Source organism: Ananas comosus, linkage group 14 (genome assembly GCF_001540865.1).
Source record: "Ananas comosus cultivar F153 linkage group 14, ASM154086v1, whole genome shotgun sequence".
Taxonomy (NCBI): Eukaryota; Viridiplantae; Streptophyta; class Magnoliopsida; order Poales; family Bromeliaceae; genus Ananas; species Ananas comosus.
In genome coordinates this window covers 6,372,838-6,390,708 of record NC_033634.1, presented here as the reverse complement: position 1 = coordinate 6,390,708, position 17,871 = coordinate 6,372,838, and the positions used below count along the sequence as shown (strand labels likewise).

Genomic DNA, 17,871 nt, shown 5'->3' with positions numbered 1-17,871 from the left:
TATCGGCGACCCGGGTGTCATGTCGGAAGTAGGAGGCGATAATGGATTGGTCGGATCTCCAACGAAATGTAGCGGGAGGTCATGCAGTTTTCTTGACTGGGGCTCTATCGGCGTTCGTGGAGGGTTCAGATACACTATAAGGCGATAACATAAAGAGTAAAGGTATGTTGGAGGCGACGATTGCTGATCGAGTTTCGAGGATGTTAAGCAGATGATTCGACCCGTGGCTGGTGCGCTTGCGAGTTCGGGGGAGTTTGTAGTGTTGTTGATGTTTATGTTGCGTCTCGCGTGTTGTATAATGTCAAATGGAGGGATTTCATTGGATATGCATTGCGCAATTAAAGAGTTATGAGAAAGAATACCGGATTTCAATGACTCGAGTTGGCCGGCGGAGGTTGATTTTCAGCGCTAGTTAGAGGATTTATTATATGGTGAACTTGTGAGGTGTTACGATCACAAAGTCTGAAGTTACTTGTTACGAAGGAGTTGAATATGTAGACGCGGCGGTGTTAGAGTTGCTAAAGATATGCTGTCACATTACACGTATCCCAGGAAGGGAAAAGCCAATGTCGTGGCCGATGCTCTAAGTAGAAAATCGGCGGAGAACTTAGCGACGGCAATTACGCCTCAACCGCTACTGCAAAAGGAAATGCAACGTCTTGGGTTGGAGGTGGTGGCACCGGGAGTGCCAGCTACACTTGCTGCATTAGTTGTGCAACCGACCCTATTTGAAAGAATCAAAGAGTTACAAGCTTCGGATCCTTATCTCCAAAAGGTCCGGGGTGATGTTGAGAGCGGTAAAGCCGAAGATTTTGGCATTGGAGCCGATGGCGCACTTCGATTTCGAAGTCGATGGTGTGTACCAAACGATGATGAGTTACGAAGGGCGATTATGCAAGAGGCGCACCAATCCCCGTATAGCATACACCCCGGCGGCACTAAGATGTATAAAGACTTGAAAGAGCATTATTGGTGGCCGGGTATGAAGAGAGATATTGGGGAATTCGTGGCGCAATGTCTAACGTGCCAATAAGTGAAAACCGAGCGCCGATTTTCGGCGGGAAAGCTACAAAGTCTACCAATACCCGTTTGGAAATGGGAAGATATAGCAATGGATTTTATTACCGGTTTGCCTCGATCACAAGGCGGACACGATGCGGTATGGGTGATAGTGGATCGATTGACAAAATCGGCACACTTCTTGCCGATACATACTACGTGGTCGGAAGACAAGTTAGCTCAGGTGTATCTCGACGAGGTTGTGAGACTTCATGGGGTTCTAGTATCGATCGTGTCGGATCGAGACCCCATGTTCACATCCCATTTTTGGAAGAGCTTGCAAGACGCGCTAGGCACACGGCTCGACTTTAGCACGGCGTTTCATCCTCAGAGTGATGGACAGTCAGAGCGGACAATACAAATCCTTGAGGACTTGCTTCGAGCGTGTGTGCTAGATTACAAAGGAGGATGGCATGATTTCTTGCCCATGGCGGAGTTCGCCTATAACAATAGCTATCAAGAAAGTATCGCGATGGCGCCATTTGAGGCACTTTATGGACGCAAGTGTCGTTCTCCTATCCATTGGAGCGACGTGGGCGAGATAGCGGCTCTTGGCCCGGATGTAGTGCAGGAGGCGGAAGAAAAAGTTCGCCTTGCTCGTCAACGATTAGCGGCAGCGCAATCTCGGCAAAGGAGTTATGCCGACAAGCGAAGAAAGGATTTAGAGTTCGCGGTTGGAGACCGTGTATTTTTGAGAGTATCGCCGATGCGAGGAGTCAAACGATTTGGGGTCCGTGGGAAGCTAAGCTCCCGTTATGTCGGACCATTTGAGATATTGGAGCGTGTGGGTGCGGTAGCATACAAGCTCGCACTACCACCGAGACTCGCGGGAGTTCACAATGTGTTCCATGTGTCGAATCTTCGAAAGTATATTCGCAACTCGGCACATGTATTAGAATACGAGCCCGTGGAGCTACGTGAAGATATGTCTTATGAGGAGTACCCAGTGTGCATCCTCGATAGAGAAGTGAAGAAGCTGCGAAGTCGCAAAATTCCATATGTAAAGGTCCAGTGGAGCAACCACGCGGCGCGAGAAGCCACTTGGGAGCTCGAGGAAACCATGCGGCGAGAGTATCCGCATCTATTCGAATCGACGAGTTGAGGTATGCGTAATTTCGCGGACGAAATTATTTTAAGGGGTGGAGAATGTAATATACCGAAAATTCGGAAAATAAATATCGGACTTTAGTCAAATTGACCAAAGTGTGAAGATGGTACACTTCGGAAAGTCCGAAGGTGTTAATACGATCAAAAGTGAGTTACGGGAGGTTTTCGAGAGCTAAAGAATCAAATTCTGCAAAACTGCAGATTTTGAGCTCTCGGGGACCGGTTCCTAGTGGGAGAGACCGGTCCCCGAACGCATATGAAATGAGACAGCCGAAAAATCGGCTAAGTCCTGAGAAACCAGCTCTCGGGAACCGGTCCCTGTCTGAGAGACCGGTCCCCGAGAGACCGGTCCCACCAGGAGAGACCGGTTGCACTGCGCGCAGCAGCTCTGGCTGCGCTGGGACGACGTTCGGGAACCGGTCCCTAAAGGAGAGAGACCGGTCCCTGCCTGCGCTATCAGCCCAGTCCAGGCTGGGTGAAAGGGTAAAAGTTTAGGGGTTTAGCTGCAATTTTGCAACCCATTGAGTATAGTAATGGGGTAAATGAGACATTTCTCTCATTCTCACCCTCCCACACTCTTTTCTCTCCCTCTCTCTCTCTAGAAGACAAAGGAGAAGAAAAAGAAAGGAAGAAAAGAAGGGGAAGAAGGAGAAGAAAGTGAAGGAGAAGATCAAGAAGCAAAGAGGCTTCATCTTCTTCCTCTCTAGTTCAAGAAAGGAAAGCTTATAAGGTAAGCTTTGAACCCTAATCACGGTAGAACCTAATTTAGGGTTTGGATTAAGCTTGAAATGGGTTTTATGGAACCATTTGAGTATTTGAAGCTTTTCTTTTGCTTCCTTTGAGATCAAAACCATAGAAATGGTGAAGCTTGAGGTGAGCTTCATCACGTCTCATGGTGAAACCCTAAGTAGGGTTTTGATTTGTCTAAAGATGGTTCTAATGAACTTTTTAGAGTATAATGAAGCTATTTTTGCTTCCCAATGAGATCAAACCCTAGGTTTGATACATGTGTTGGAGCTAGGGCACCAAATTGGGGCTTTTGCTCATGAGGGTTTCTAAGTGCAATTGACCCTCTAGAAACCTAATTGGGGGTATTTCCGACGCGTTGGTGCGCTCGGATTAACGTTACGAAAAGTCAAAGTAAAGTTATGAGCGAAATGGCCTAATAAGGGTTCGTTTTGCCGCAGGTAAAGAACGAAAGGTCTAAAAATCCCAAGAAAATCATCGGAGCACCTTTGAAAGCCTACGAGGTGGGTGGTGCTTCTCAAACTCATTGAAATTCTCTCTATGCCTAATGTGTCATTCTTTGAGCATATGTTCTATATATTGTTGCATGCATATTAGGGTAAAGTAATGATGAAATGTGATGATTGCATGATTGTGAGCACAACTTGCATAATGAGATGGTTGAGAACCTAATAATGTCAAAACCCTAGATGTATGCATGAGAGAAAATGTGAGTACCCAAAGTGAGCAAAAGAACAGAGTGGCACAATGACATAGATCGAGTGGCATTTGAAAATGTAAAGTAAAGAGACACTAGAGATAGTGTGAGGTAAAGAACCAATGTAATGTAAAGAATGCTGAAAATGATAATGCTTAAAGTTAACGCAATGTGGGAAGTAAAGAACGTGAAAATGCTAGAGGTAGCCAAAAGTAAAGAATGTAAAGAATATAATTGCTAGAGTTAGCAAAAGTAAAGGACAATGTAAAGAATGTGATTGCATGAGTTTGCAACATAAAGTGATGTAAAGAACACTAGAGCTAGTGTAAAGTCAAGATTGAACTTATAAATCCTTTGAGTTAAGGATATGATCATACTTGCTATGAGTTCCGTGCTCGAGGGCGGTCGCTCCCCCTCGGGCGATGCGCTCCGGAGTTATGCATCCGGGTTGGAGTAGACCCGTAAGGACGGTCCTAGCTGGTGAGTTCCTGCGATGATGGACTTAATGTGAAGCAAGTTAATGTGGCGAAACCCCCGGGTTAGCCTTAATGATTAAAGAGCAAAGAGCAAAGAACAAAGTGTAAAGAACAAAGAACAAAGAGTAAAGTAAAAAGAATAAAGAAATTGCATAATCTGCATTTATTCAATGTTGAGCATATCCCTTGCTTTTGTTCAGGCATATTAGCATCATGTTATAGATTGGTTACTATATCTTACTTATCCTTTCTATTATGCCTGAGTTAGTCCTAGTGGGAAAGTCGGTGATGCTGGGGCCGAACCCACTGGGAACTTTGTTGTAGTTCTCACCCCACTATTTCCACAGAGCCGGGACCGAGCGAGCCGGCGAGCGACCGAGGTAAAGGAATCGCGCCTTAGTCAGAGGCCGCCAATGTTGGGTTTCATTTTGTAGTAAAGTACCTTATGATCATCTTTTGTATTTGATGATTAGTAATGTAAAGATAAGAATGTAAAGCTTACTTTGAGGAAAATGTGATGTAAGAAAGAAATGATGAAGTTATGTAATGGAATGCAAAGAATTCAAAATTACTAGATGAATGCAATGTATATGATCCAAAATGAATCATGTTATTTGTGAATGTTTAGTTTCCTTTTTCTTTCACTAATGGCCATTGCTTACCCTCGTGTAAGCCGTTTGTGTATGATTCCGCTAGTGCTTTTCTCTATTGATGAAAATGTGAATGTGATGAGCCTTGGGCGGATAGGGGAAACTCTGTCCGTTCGGCGTCTGTTTGACGTGCTCGGGTCGGGCCAAATTGGCATCGGTCCCGGGGCGTGACACAATTAGTCTACTTATATGAGTTGCATGATTTGCATATTGCATATTGTGAGGCATGAACATGAATTATATGATGTCATATATATATCTATTGGACTAACATGTTTGCAGTGCCTCCTTTGGACCTGGTGGGTCAAGCTCTTTTCTTGGGTGGCCGTACCCACTGGGAACTATGGACAACAGTTCTCACCCCCGTGTTATTTTTGGGGTACAGGTTCACACGTGAGCGGCGCGGCAGCGCGAGGAAAGGGCGTAGGTCTACAGTTAGCACCCTACCACTGAGACCAGGGATAGCAGTACGCCAATACCTTGAGTCGGCTACTTAGGGATATGAAAAATGAAAAGACCAAGTTGTAATAATCTCGCTAAAACTTGAGTGTAAGAATTGGATTGTATTTGGATGTAAGAATCAAAGAATGCAATGTAATATGTAAAATGTAATGTGAGATAAATGCGTGTAATAGCATAGATGTATTTATGTTTCGATACCTTCCTTATGCAATCTATATTTATATGATGTTCCTGGTTGGAACCTCGCGCATTGTATGGATTGTGACGCCTTGAACGTACAGGGGAGACTCTGTCTGCGGTACAGGAGAAACCCTGTCCGTTCGGCGGTCTGTCGGCGTGCCCGAATCCGACCTAAGAGGCGGGCTCGGGCGTGACACCCGATTATAACTCTGACGTCCCACCTGCTTCTTCTGTAGTAAGCTCTACTCTTTTTTTTATTTGATTTTTCTTTTACTTATATGATTATTGCTTACTTTTATCTTTATCTATTTCATATATAGTCGATTCCATCTTCTTCATCGGTCCCAGCTTCAGAGAAAAGACCAATAGAGCCTGAATAGTCTACTCCTCCGCCGCCTCCGAAGCGGCGTAAGTCCGTTGCCAAGAAACCGCATTCTAAGAGAGCTGAAGGCATGTCTTCGGCTGATGTTTTAGAGAAAAGAGCCGAAGATATACTTTCGGCTGATGTTTTAGAGAAAAGAGCTGAAGATATATCTTCGGCTGATGTTCTAGAAGGAAAAGCCGAAGAAACACCTTCGGCTGATGTCTCAGAGCAAGCCTCTGTTCCTAATGAGCCAATCACAATTGAGGTAAATCAATTCGGTTAGCTAAACTCAATCTTTCTTTTGTTTCGATTCATTTATCATTTCTTCTTAATAAAATAGTCACCTCCTGAAGACCTTTCAAGAGCCCATTTTTCTTCTTCTTTGGGGACGCAGATTGATAGACAACTCCGTCGAGAGGCCCGTCTTGAGAAGAAGTGAGAGGCAGAAAAGAAACGGGCTGCCCAAGAAATGATAAAGGAAGTGCCGACAAGTGATGTGGCACCGCCCTTCTCTACTCTAACAACAACAACAGAGAGGGAAAATATAGGCGCACCTTTGAAGGAGAGTGTTAAGGAGGCAAATGCAATACCCCACTCGACTCCTGAAGCCTCAGTGCCCGAAATTGAAGACCCTCTTTCTGCAACTCTTCATGCTCTGTTGGTTTCGAGTCCCAATTCCAACGAGAGAGACGACTTATCAACTGTCGTTATGTCAACAGACACTCAACAAAAATTTGATGAGTATCTAAGATTGTATAGTCATGGTCTCCCATCCTTGGCTCGAACTTCAGAGCAATTCGATCGGCTATGCGCACTTTTGTTTGATTTAGCCGATCAGCCAGACATTTCTTCTGCTGGCAAATGTTTTGTAGAAACTTTATCATCTCGGCTTTCTTCTTTCTTGTCTCAGCAACAATCTCCAACTGCCGAGTTTTCATCTTTAGACCACCACTTCCATCAAGTCGACCACTTCAAATCGACAGTTCCTGGAGTGGCGACTCCAATAACTGACATAAGTCGAGAAGATCAAGCCTTAAAAACCAAGAATCGGCGTTGCAGCAACGGATTTCAACTCTTAAGGAGGAATTAGCTGTAGCCGAATCGACTTTGGCTCGCACTTCTGAGCGTCGACTTCTTTTGCAAGATCAACTGAAGGTCAAAACGAGCAAAGGCATGAAGCTTCAAGATAAACTTTCTCAGCTTTACAAAGTGCATTCCCTGATGAAGCGTAGGAGAAAAGTAGCCGAGACCGCTCAAGCCAACTTAATAGCCGAATGGAATCAGCTTAAGGATTTATTGCCTTGATTCGGCTTGTCAATTGTAATAGTCTAACTCTGATTTTATTCCTTTTCCCATATGGATAGGTAGTATTTCTTCAGATATTTTTCATTGATTAGCTTCTCATTTTTTAACTCGTCTACGCTCTTTAAATAATATGCATTCCCTTTTGTAATTCTGCTAACCTAAAATGGTCCTTCCCAATTTGGAGACCATTTTCCATATACTCGGTCCTTTCGACCGATTGGGATTATTATTCTAAGAACCAAGTCTCCAACTGTGAAAGACTTAGCTCTAACCTTTTTATTATACGCACTGCGCACTCGGCTCTAATAAGCTTGTAAATGATCTACAGCCATCAGTCGAGTTTCATTCATTTCTCCTATTCTTTCATTCATTAAAATTTTATATTCATCAGCCGTCGATTCTTTTTGTTTTTCTACTCTCAAATAGGAAACTGTTATTTCGGCTGATACTACAGCCTCATGGCCGTACACTAATTGGAACGGTGTCATCCCTGTTGCCGTTTTTACTGAAGGTCAGCATGCCCATAATATTTCGGAAAGTTTTTCATTCCATTTTCTTGGATATTTTCCAATATGCCACTTCATAATATTTATGATTACCTTATTTGCTGCTTCGGCTTGTCCATTGGCCTGAGCGTAATAAGGTGATGAATGAAGCAACTTTAACTTTCTGGATTTGACGAACCGAACAAATTGCCCTCCGATAAACATTGTTCCTTAATAGGTTGTAATCGTCTCGGGAACTCCAAAACGATGAATTATAAAGCCTTCAAAAAAATCGACAATTTCTTTTTGAGTGACCAACTTAGCAGGTTTTACTTCTACCCACTTAGTGAAATAATCAATGGCCACTATCAGAAACTTATGACCAGCCGAAGAGTTCGGCTGAGTTTCTCCAATTAAATCTATGGCCCAACCCCTGAAAGGCCAAGGTTTAATTATCGCATACATCTCAGAGGCAGGAACTTTTTGTACTGAGCCATGAAATTGACAATCTTGGCAACCTTTAGCATATTCTATGCAGTCTTGATGCATAGTTTGCCAGTAATATCCTAAGTGTTGAATTGTCCATCTTAGCCTTTTTTCCGCTAAATGGGCTCCACACAAACCCTCATGAGTTTCTCCCATTACCAACAAAGCTTCTTTAGGCCCTAAACATTTCAATAAAACTTCTTCGGCTGTTCTTTTATAGAGCTGTCCGTCCAATAGACAATAGCCGATTGCCCTTCTTTGAATATTATAGTCGACTCGCTTATTAGGATTCTCTAAATATTCGATTATAACCTTTCTCCAATCTTCTTTGGCCTCTATGGGGGCGATTACAGTCGGTTCTCTCATATGAACCGATGGCAATAATCGTCGTTCTAGTTTTACTTCATCCCATTTCGGCTCTTTATGCCCTGAAGCCGATTGGGCTAGCTCATTAGCCTGTTCATTTTCTTCTCTGGTCATGTGTTCAAACTTGACTTCTCCGAAACTGCAAAGTAATTCTAAAGTTTTTCTCATATAATTTTGCAAATTTCGGTTCTAACATCGGTATTCTCCATTCACCTGTCTAATTACCAGTTGTGAATCACCGATGACTTTAACCGAATATACTTCTAATTCTTATAGAATTTCAAGGCCAATTATTGAGGCCTCATATTCGTCTTGATTATTGGAACAGCCGAAATCTAATTCAAAGGCAAATTGATGAATCTATCCCTCAAGAGACTGTATAACCACTCCAGCTCCCGCGGATTCGGCTGTTTTTGAGCCGTCAAAATAAAGTATCCAAGGTTGACAGCCGATTAAATTTTGTTTAATCAGCTCTTCAAATTCAACACATGGATGATCAACCAGAAAATTGGCTATTGCTTGTCCCTTAACAGCTTTTGCCGGGACATAGCTAAGAGAGAATTCGGACAAGGCCAACATCCACCGTCCGATTTGACCTCTTAATACTGGCTTAGATAACATATATTTCACCAGATCAGTTTTGCATATTATCGATACTTCGGTTAGTAAAATATAATATCTTAATTTTGTACAAGCATAGAATAAAGCCAAACATAATTTTTTAATTGCCGAATGTCGCTTTTTGGCATCTAACAATCACCTGCTTAGATAGTAAATGGCTTGTTCTTTTTTTTCTTCATTTTCTTGAGCCAACAAACATCCTAAATTTTCTTCTACAGCCAAAATGTATAACTTCATCGGCTGTCCTTGTTTAGGAGGCATAAGGACTGGAGGATTTGCGAAGTATCTTTTTATATTTTCAAATGCTCATTGTTGTTCCTCTGTCCAAATAAATTCTTCCTGACTTTTGAGCTGAAGTAATGGAGTGAAAACTCCTATTCTACTGGCCAAATTTGATATGAATCGCCGCAAATAATTAATTTTTCCTAATAAACTCTGCAACTCTTTTTTATTTCTTGGTGGCGGAAATTCTACTATAACTTTCGCTTCGTTTTTATCAATTTCGATCCCCTTTTTATGTACCAGAAATACTAAGAAATTTTCTGCTGAAACTCCAAAAGCACATTTTAAAGGGTTCATTTTCAAATTATATTTTTTTATTCTTTCGAAAGCGAGTTTTAAATCCGCCCAATGATCGACTTGTGATTTGGATTTTACAACTATATCATCGATGTAAACCTCCAACATCTTGCCAATCAAGTCATGAAAAATAAAATTCATTGCTCTCTGATAAGTCGCTCCAGCATTTTTTAAACCGAACGGCATAACTACCCATTCAAAGGTCCGAATAAACCCTGGGCATCTAAAAGCTGTTTTAGCTACATCCTCTTCGGCAATATAAATCTGATTGTAATCGGCATGTCCGTCCATAAAGGATAGGATTTCATTTCCGGCTGCCGAATCTACTAACATATCGGTCATAGGCATTGGATATTCATCTTTAGGCGTAGCCAAATTTAAGTTCTAAAATCAATGCAAACTCTAAGTTTACCATTTTTTTTCGTACTGAAACTATATTGGATACCCAATCAACATACTACAAGAAAAGACATTATTGGTGGCAAAAATAATGTGGCGATAAATTTTGTCGCCACTATATAGTTACTTTTTGTGGCGATAAAAAAAAATTACCACCGATTAGTTAACTAAAAGTGACAATGCTACTTTCGCCATTAAATGATTATTTTATTGCCACTATTTGGTTATCTACGGTGGCGATAAAAAGAATGGCCATCGATTAACTAACTTAAAGTGGTGATACTACTTTCGCCACTAAATAATAATTTTATCACCACTAAATCGTTATTTATGATGGCGATAAAAAATATTGCCACTAATTAATTAACTTAAAGTGGCAATACTACTTTCGCCACTAAATGATTATTTTATCGCCATTATAAAAAATTTTGTCACCAATTAATTAACTTTAAGTGGCGATAAAAAATTTTGCCACTAATTAATTAACTTTAAGTGGCAATACTACTTTTGCCACTAAATAATTATTTTATCGTCATTATTTGCTTACCTATAGTGGTGATAAAATATTTTGCCACCAATTAATTAACTTTAAGTGGCGATAAAAAAATTTTGCCACCAATTAATTAACTTTAAGGTGGCAATACTACTTTCGCTACTAAATGACTAATTTTTTACCACTATTTGGTTAGCTATAATGATGATAAAAAAAATTGACGCATATTATTAATAAAATTACAATAAAAATAAAATATTTAAAACGTTTATATCAAAATAATGTATAGTGAAGGTGAAAAAACTGTAGTTGTTAAAAATTGAGGGTGAAAATGTACAGAGACACATTCAACTTCAGATCATTTTGAAATTGCTCTATGAATTTTAATTTTATTTTGATTCACACCTCTGAACTTTTTTTAATTATTTTATTCTAGTTAATTTAGTTAAATTTTTAAATTCAAGAGCTTTATTAATTAGTGTTTACCTATTAATTATTTTCATTTATTTTTTAAAAATTAATTAAATTTAACTTAAATAAATAAATAAATTACAATTTATTAATTAAATTAAATTTTAATTTTTAATTTTTAAAAATTAACTTATTAAATTTAAAGTTAAATTAAATTATTTAAAATTAAATTAAAATGACTAAATTTGATTAAAATTTAGTCTCCAAATAAAAATTATATGGTGAATAAAATAATCACGCGGGCCAGTCCCCGTTTCTCTCTCTCTAACGTGAATACGAGAGATGGTTCTCTAGGACCCGTTCGCCACGTCACCTAAAAGGTTTCCTTCATCAGGTGGTAGTGAGTAGTGAGATAATGCAACTAATTTTTGTTGGAGGGTCTATAAGTGACACGGTGGACATGATGCAACTAATGTTTTCTACAATAGAAAATGTACAAATTTTTGTCTCCATGCACACACTGCCACGCTCTCTTTTTTAGAGCTTTCAAAATCTTTAAGTTTATTTTAGAGATTTAAAATATGATTAAAATAAAATTTTAATTTCATTTAATTACAGCCTAACTGCTTTGTTAAAAAAAAAATCCCTCAAAACCTCACACTCTCCCCTTCCCACAAACCTCACACTCTCCCCACGCTCACCCCCTCCTCCTCGCCGGTGAGCTCCTCGCCGGCGAGCTCATAGGCAACGAGTTCCTCCCCGCTGATCCCTTTTATGACGAGCCGTTTAGCATGGATCTCCTCGCCGTTGATCTCCTCGTTGTCGTTCTTCTTGCCGGTGAGTCCTTCGCCACAGATCTCCTCGCCAACGAGTTTATCACTACCGATCTCCTCGCCGCCAAGATTCTCATTGTCGATCTCCTCTCTGACGAGCTCTCCACGGTCCCGATCTCTAATCGAACAAAAAATCTGTAAAAAAAAAGTCAGAAAAGCTAAATTTGGTTGTGAATTTTGATTTCTTTTTAGATGATTCAACAATCCATGAATGATTAGGAGACCACATGTGGATTTTCCTTTTCTAGTTTAATTAATCTATGGATTTTCCTTTGGAGTAGTTTAATTAATCTATATTCGTGGAGCAGCAACCATTATTATCAGGGTAAATTGTGTATATAGTGCGAGATGGTGAATTTTGATGTTTGTTCTTTCCGGGCTTGCTAAGAAGATTACTATTTTATTTTGCAAAACAGTGTAAGCTTGGTAGAATATGATCCATACAGCCAACACCAGTAACATTTGAGGCTAAAGCCTTTGTTCTAGTGGTTGTGGTTGTTCTTGTGTAAGAACTATGGGCATAAACGCTCTTGCTATTTGCACCGTGCGTCAGCTAAGATTGAAGTTGCTGAATCAGTTTCCCTCATTCACCATTTAACACAGTGTTGTATTTAAACCGGCCGCATACAAAATTAATGGGCGACATGTCAAACTAAGTCCACATAATCATTAATCATTAATTCCTCCCTCTATATCTGGAGCAAAACTACATGTGGTCACTCCTAATTTGATCCCATATAACAGCTTGAAAAATAGTTGACTTCATCATTTGATCCCAACAATCTTACTTTTATCTTTTTCTGAATTCTTGGGGGACCTTATCTTGGATAGGGACATCATACTCAACTTCTATGTTTTCCTTTTCATTTGCTATGTTGGAGGGAATAAGTTTGTTTCAAGAAAGGAAAGGAAGATGCATATATGGCATGGACTATATATATATATATATATATATATATATATATATATATATATAATAAAAGCTGCTGTTATATTTTAGTGGAAACTCGGAGTTTCTGTGAATAGCAAGAAACAAAAGATATATAGATATACAATCGTTGTCATATTAAATTTGATCAATGATACGCAAAATGCATGAGAAAAGGCAAAAAATGGGATGATCTCTTACATATAGAATCTTAACTTGCTTGGTTAAGCAAATTATAGATTGCTCTTCGTGATAGGCTCTTAATACACTACAACAATGCTCTAGATAGTTGGTTACATAAACAAATAGACCGCAATCTTAATTGTAGATCATCAATTCTTTTCAATCAAAACACAAACCCAAAAGCTTATAACAATCTCATAGGCCAAAGGTTTAATAATCCAAACTAAGGCATAAGTACATTCAAGAAGTTTCAGAACTTAAGACGAATCTACACCGACGAATCTGAATGATGCTAAACGTGCTGCAGCATGTACCATGAAAATACTTGTATTATCTTATCTACTCCTAAACGCAATGAAGAAGATAACAACAATCAGATACTTTGTTGCTTAATGGGCTGATAATATGTGTCAACTAACTGAAAACAGAGGAAATAATTGAAAACGGAAAAAATATTTCGCTCGCAAAACAACAGGTGTCTTGTACAATATGTTTTAAGGAAATTTTTGTGCTCAATTTCCACAAGAACTATCAGAAAAATAAAAAATATACAATAGCTTCAATATGTCGCTATCCAAACAATCATTACTGCTCACGAATAAGAGGGAAACAAACAAATTAAATATTACCAACGCTAACATAATCTTTATCAAAATTCACAGCAGAACTGAATGTAGGCAGACTACTTGAACTTGCAAGTAAACTAAAAACTAAAGGCAGATTCTCATGTGACTAGGACCACAGCTCCAATAAAAGATGGTGCTCTCACTAATTTCTCAGGACCCACCTCTAAATTCTTCTTTTAAAAACAACAGTATATTGAATGCATCACGAAAAGAAGAACTCAATAAATTCTGACTCATCAATGCAGAACAATTGACACATAAAATCAAAGTTAGCAATCAATACACTATGAAAGAAGTGTTAGAAAGAAATCATGTGATTTCCAACCCTGTTGCCTCAAATGGACCAAAAAATCGCTTCCATGTCTAGAATGTGAAATTAAGCATACTTCACACAAGGAGATTCGTAGATAAATAGAAAGTAATAGATAAAATTAAAAGCACCTCACATCTCCCTGGAAATGCACTTCCAAAACTACTTACAGATCAAAACTAAATTAGCCATACTTTTACACAAATGAGATACTAAATCCCGCACCTCACAAAATTTCATGTTTGAACTTTCAGCAAAGAGTACTACTCATGGAACCTATCATGATGGACAAGAATTTTAGAAGCACCTCATAGAAGTATTTATGAGGGGTATGGAAACCAACTATTATAAAAATAATTGACAAATTTGGAAAAGTATAACTTAAACAAGGGTAAGGATTAAGAGTACTAATACAATGTGGTTATCCAACCCTACCTCAAAAATTCCACTATAAGGAGTTCCTTAAGAGATTCTTTGTCCTACCATGAACACAGATTTATATCTGTTGTCCAGCAAGATTTTGAGGTGCTTCTCCAGTAGTCCAGTGTCAACCAAAATAGAAAAAAAGGGGGAAAAAAAAGAAAAAGAAAAAGACAAGGAACAATCTTGACATGTAGCCTATTCTACTTCAAAAGTCATCTCAAAAGTTAGCTTTCTTGAATTTCTTCACATACAACTAATACCAAAGAGTATGTATGAGTCAATATACAGAAGAACAAAACAACCGAACAGTGACAAAAGTAAAAAAATTCCAACCTCATTCTGCCTTCAAATTTAACCATCGATGTTAAGTTCTTGACACATCTAGTAACAACATAATGTTACTGAGTCAAAAGCAAAGGTAACAAATCTACTAAAAGAGTCAAATTCGTAAGCCATTTGTAGCAAACCAGTGTCTGAAATTGACTGTAAGCACCTTAAATGCACTAAGAAGCCATGCAACCATATTTGAAACAAGAATAACTACAACCACATACGATAGGTAAATATAAACAATAACAAACTTACCAACAAAATATCACTACAACATGTCACAAGCTTATGTGCTACACAGAATCCAACTCCAAAATAAAGGTTTAGCTGGTAATGTTAATTTAAGTGGGCTTGTAATCATCCATGTTAAGGTAAACAATATGGACATTAGAAGAGGCGAATACTTGAGTAAAAATCACTTTAAATCTAGATATAACTTACTGAAATATATGGTGAAACAACAGTGCAATCAAATAAAGATATGTGTTTATATAGATACCTCTCTGACAAGATCACTGACCATAGAAACTCCAAGACAACCTACAGCGTTCCAAACCAAGTACGATTTCCTCTCATTTAAACGTCTACAAATGTCGATAACAAATTTGGAAAAATTAAAGGATCAAATGAATAAGCACCATTACAAATTTACAAGAGAGGATTCATTAGGAAAGAAAGATATTAGAAGCTCAGAAGCAGATAGTTATCTTAGTTACTCGATAAGAATACAAATAATAATGAATTTTAGTCTACTATTAAAATCCAACTATTTAATCTACTAAAGAAACTAGACAATAAAAATGGCAGACCTACCAATTATTTTGTTGGCATGATTAATATCCAATCCTTCTGAGTGTATTTGGGATAAAATCTATCTATATCTTTTCATATTGCTAAAGAAGCTCACTATAACATCACCTGGGAATGTAAAAAATATTATAAAAAGCCAATAGAGAACAATCTCTTTCATTCTTTTATATAAAGGACAATGGAAGCAAACTAGAACCAAATATAAAAAAGGACAATAGAAGCAAAATATATTTCTTGTGCATCCAAAATAAAAAGTTATACCTCGAGTAAAGGATGCAACAGGACAGTAGCTTGAATCTCACCACTTTTTGCTAATTCCGCAATCACCTTGTCGAAAGCACCATCATAAAGAAAAATTAAAATAGAGAAGTTTTGTGCATCACAATTACCACCCAAAAAAAGTTTAAATTATTACTAATTCACAAAAAGATATTTAATAAAAGGAAAGTGGATTAGAACTGCAAGCCCCTAAAGTTTGAGTATATAAAAACTAGACTAGACATTCTAAATACTATATAGAGATTATAATACATCAAACTACATTGTTTTCATCAGTATCTTTTCTAGCCCAACTTATACAGTCATTTAATTCATCAGTAACAATAACATCACATGACATGCATTGAGTGTAAGTTTCAGCATTATCCTGCAAATGTGCTCCCATATCGTATAAGTCTCTTGGTTTTGTCATGACAACTTGAGACCATTCCTCATATCTGGGGCCTTGTATATAGAATACTTGTTTTGTTTGAGATGAAAATACAAATGGATCATCTTTCAATAATCGTCCCATGTGTATCAACTTGGAAAAGTTCACTAGAGTGCATCCATTTGTGTCTTTCTTATGAAGAATAATCGTCCCGTGTGTATCATATTACAAAGAAGCCTTAGCTTCCTCGAAGGAATGCAAGAAAGAGCACAAGAGAACAAACAGGACAAAAAAATTACTATTGTGTTCAGTATTCACTAACTATCGTTACTATGTTTGGACATCATAAACAGTCTCCGAGATACTTACCTTCTTTATAAATATTCGGGGTTTTAATCTCTCCAGGTAATATAATCACTATCTAAAGATACCTTGGTTAAAGTCTAGAGCCAGGCATACCTCACTCCATCACCAGTTCCGACTAGCTAGGTTTTCGAAGCATAAACCCTTCACATTATAATCATGTCATAGAAATCTACTAAAGAGTCTCCTGTTTCTTCTACTTTGTCAAAAAGAAGCTCATTGACATGCTTTAATGCCCCACATAAACATTTGCAATCTAACCTATTCAAAAACATATTGATAAGAATCCCTTCTTTTTTCTTCTCTGTTTGAATAAAGAGGCCCAGTGTAAGTTCCTGCTTCTGAATAAAGAAGTTAATAAATACCTATCAAGGAGTGTTGACATTTTGTTGTGCTAATAGATACATTCTGAACAAGCTTATCTTCTCAAGGTCTCTAAGCAAATAATCACAGATCTGAAATTATTTCCCATGGCCTAGCTGGAATTGCAAAAAGATAGTGGATGGTGTTTCAATTAAAAAATACTGGTAAGGGATTATACCAGTATCGATGGTGATCTCTCTTGATCCGTCGTCCGAATTGGAGCTTAATTTTGCCAAAAACAAGCACAAGAAGCAGCAGAGGAAGAGGAGCGATGTGCCGCAGTTTGGAATTGAGCTTGGATTTGTGAAGAGGACCACCTGTGACAGAGATGTTAACTGGGATACAATCAGAAAAATCTAAATACCTAGCTGAAAATAACAAATCCAACTACAACACAACCAAGCAAAAATTAAGATATAGAATAAAAATTTCCACTCTACATGTACAATATCCAATCTAACACTATATATAGATCAAATAAGAAGAGAAGATCAAAAAATTATATGAAACTTCCCAACAGAGGCACAATCAAATAGCGAAAACGATAGATACAAATACTTAAATTGGGATGAATCCAAACATAATTATTGAAGAATATAACGATCGACGCACCTAAGGAAGCTTTGGAGCAGTGCGATCAAATCCACGCGATCAAATAGGAAAATCGCAGTTTAACTCGATCGGCTCAATCACTTTGAAATCACTCAGATCTGCGAAATTTGATCGGCAGCAGACAGATCGAAGAGAGCGCGAGGGAGATGAAGAACAATTTCGGGCCCTAAATGATCAATCGGACTCCGGAGACATCGAAAAATAGGCAGAATTAAAAGAAAAAAAAAAAAGAAAAGAACCAGTTTAGCCTGAGAATTCGATTGAAGCTTTGAACAGGACAACATAGCGAGTAGGATTACATCTAATTTCAGCAAAAATAAATATACGAGATCGCAACATATCATCCCTACCAAGAGCCTTCAAAATAAATACTCACTAAAAGGGTTTTCCCCAATTTAAATATAAAACCCCGATCATTCAGGATCGCGTTCTTCGCCAAAAAGCCTAAAAAAGGCGATAAATTAAGGAAAAAAGAGCCCAATCCGATCGATAGAGATTGAAAACGATCGCAAGAAACAGCGAAATCACAATCATGGCAATAAATGATGGAAAAC

The 17,871-nt window shown here is 38.4% G+C and overlaps 2 protein-coding genes across 11 annotated transcripts; one reads left to right on the top strand and one right to left on the bottom strand.

The window, feature by feature from the left end:
• On the top strand, positions 786-2,161 carry LOC109720133. Its single transcript, XM_020247021.1, has 2 exons — positions 786-855; positions 1,671-2,161. The coding sequence occupies exons 1-2, from the start codon at positions 786-788 to the stop codon at positions 2,159-2,161; spliced, it is 561 nt and encodes a 186-aa protein (XP_020102610.1).
• LOC109720014 lies at positions 11,511-17,435 on the bottom strand. Of its 10 annotated transcripts, none has more exons than XR_002218843.1 (5): positions 17,318-17,435; positions 16,884-17,022; positions 15,592-15,657; positions 15,020-15,104; positions 11,514-11,855 (listed from the first exon to the last, which is right to left on the bottom strand). XR_002218843.1 is itself a non-coding variant. In XM_020246875.1 (4 exons), exons 3-4 carry the CDS (start codon positions 15,041-15,043, stop codon positions 11,568-11,570), a joined length of 312 nt encoding a protein of 103 aa, XP_020102464.1. In that variant the 5' UTR covers positions 15,044-15,657; positions 16,884-17,022; positions 17,318-17,435; the 3' UTR covers positions 11,511-11,567. The 10 variants fall into 10 exon arrangements, 1 of the variants encoding a protein (XP_020102464.1); XR_002218846.1 differs by having other exon boundaries at positions 11,515-11,855; positions 15,020-15,060; XR_002218845.1 differs by lacking the exon at positions 15,020-15,104 and having other exon boundaries at positions 11,511-11,855; positions 15,334-15,657.

Excerpts from the sequence above, each read along its gene's own strand:
- LOC109720014 (XM_020246875.1), bottom strand. The coding sequence starts at position 15,043 with ATGGTCAGTGATCTTGTCAGAGAG. Across the intron at positions 11,856-15,019 it reads TCAGTGATCTTGTCAGAGAG|ATTTTTTGTTCGATTAGAGA; the intron begins GTATCTATATAA and ends TTTTTTTTACAG.
- LOC109720133 (XM_020247021.1), top strand. The coding sequence starts at position 786 with ATGTTGAGAGCGGTAAAGCCGAAGATTTTGGCATTGGAGCCGATGGCG. Across the intron at positions 856-1,670 it reads CTTCGATTTCGAAGTCGATG|CGGCAGCGCAATCTCGGCAA; the intron begins GTGTGTACCAAA and ends GTCAACGATTAG.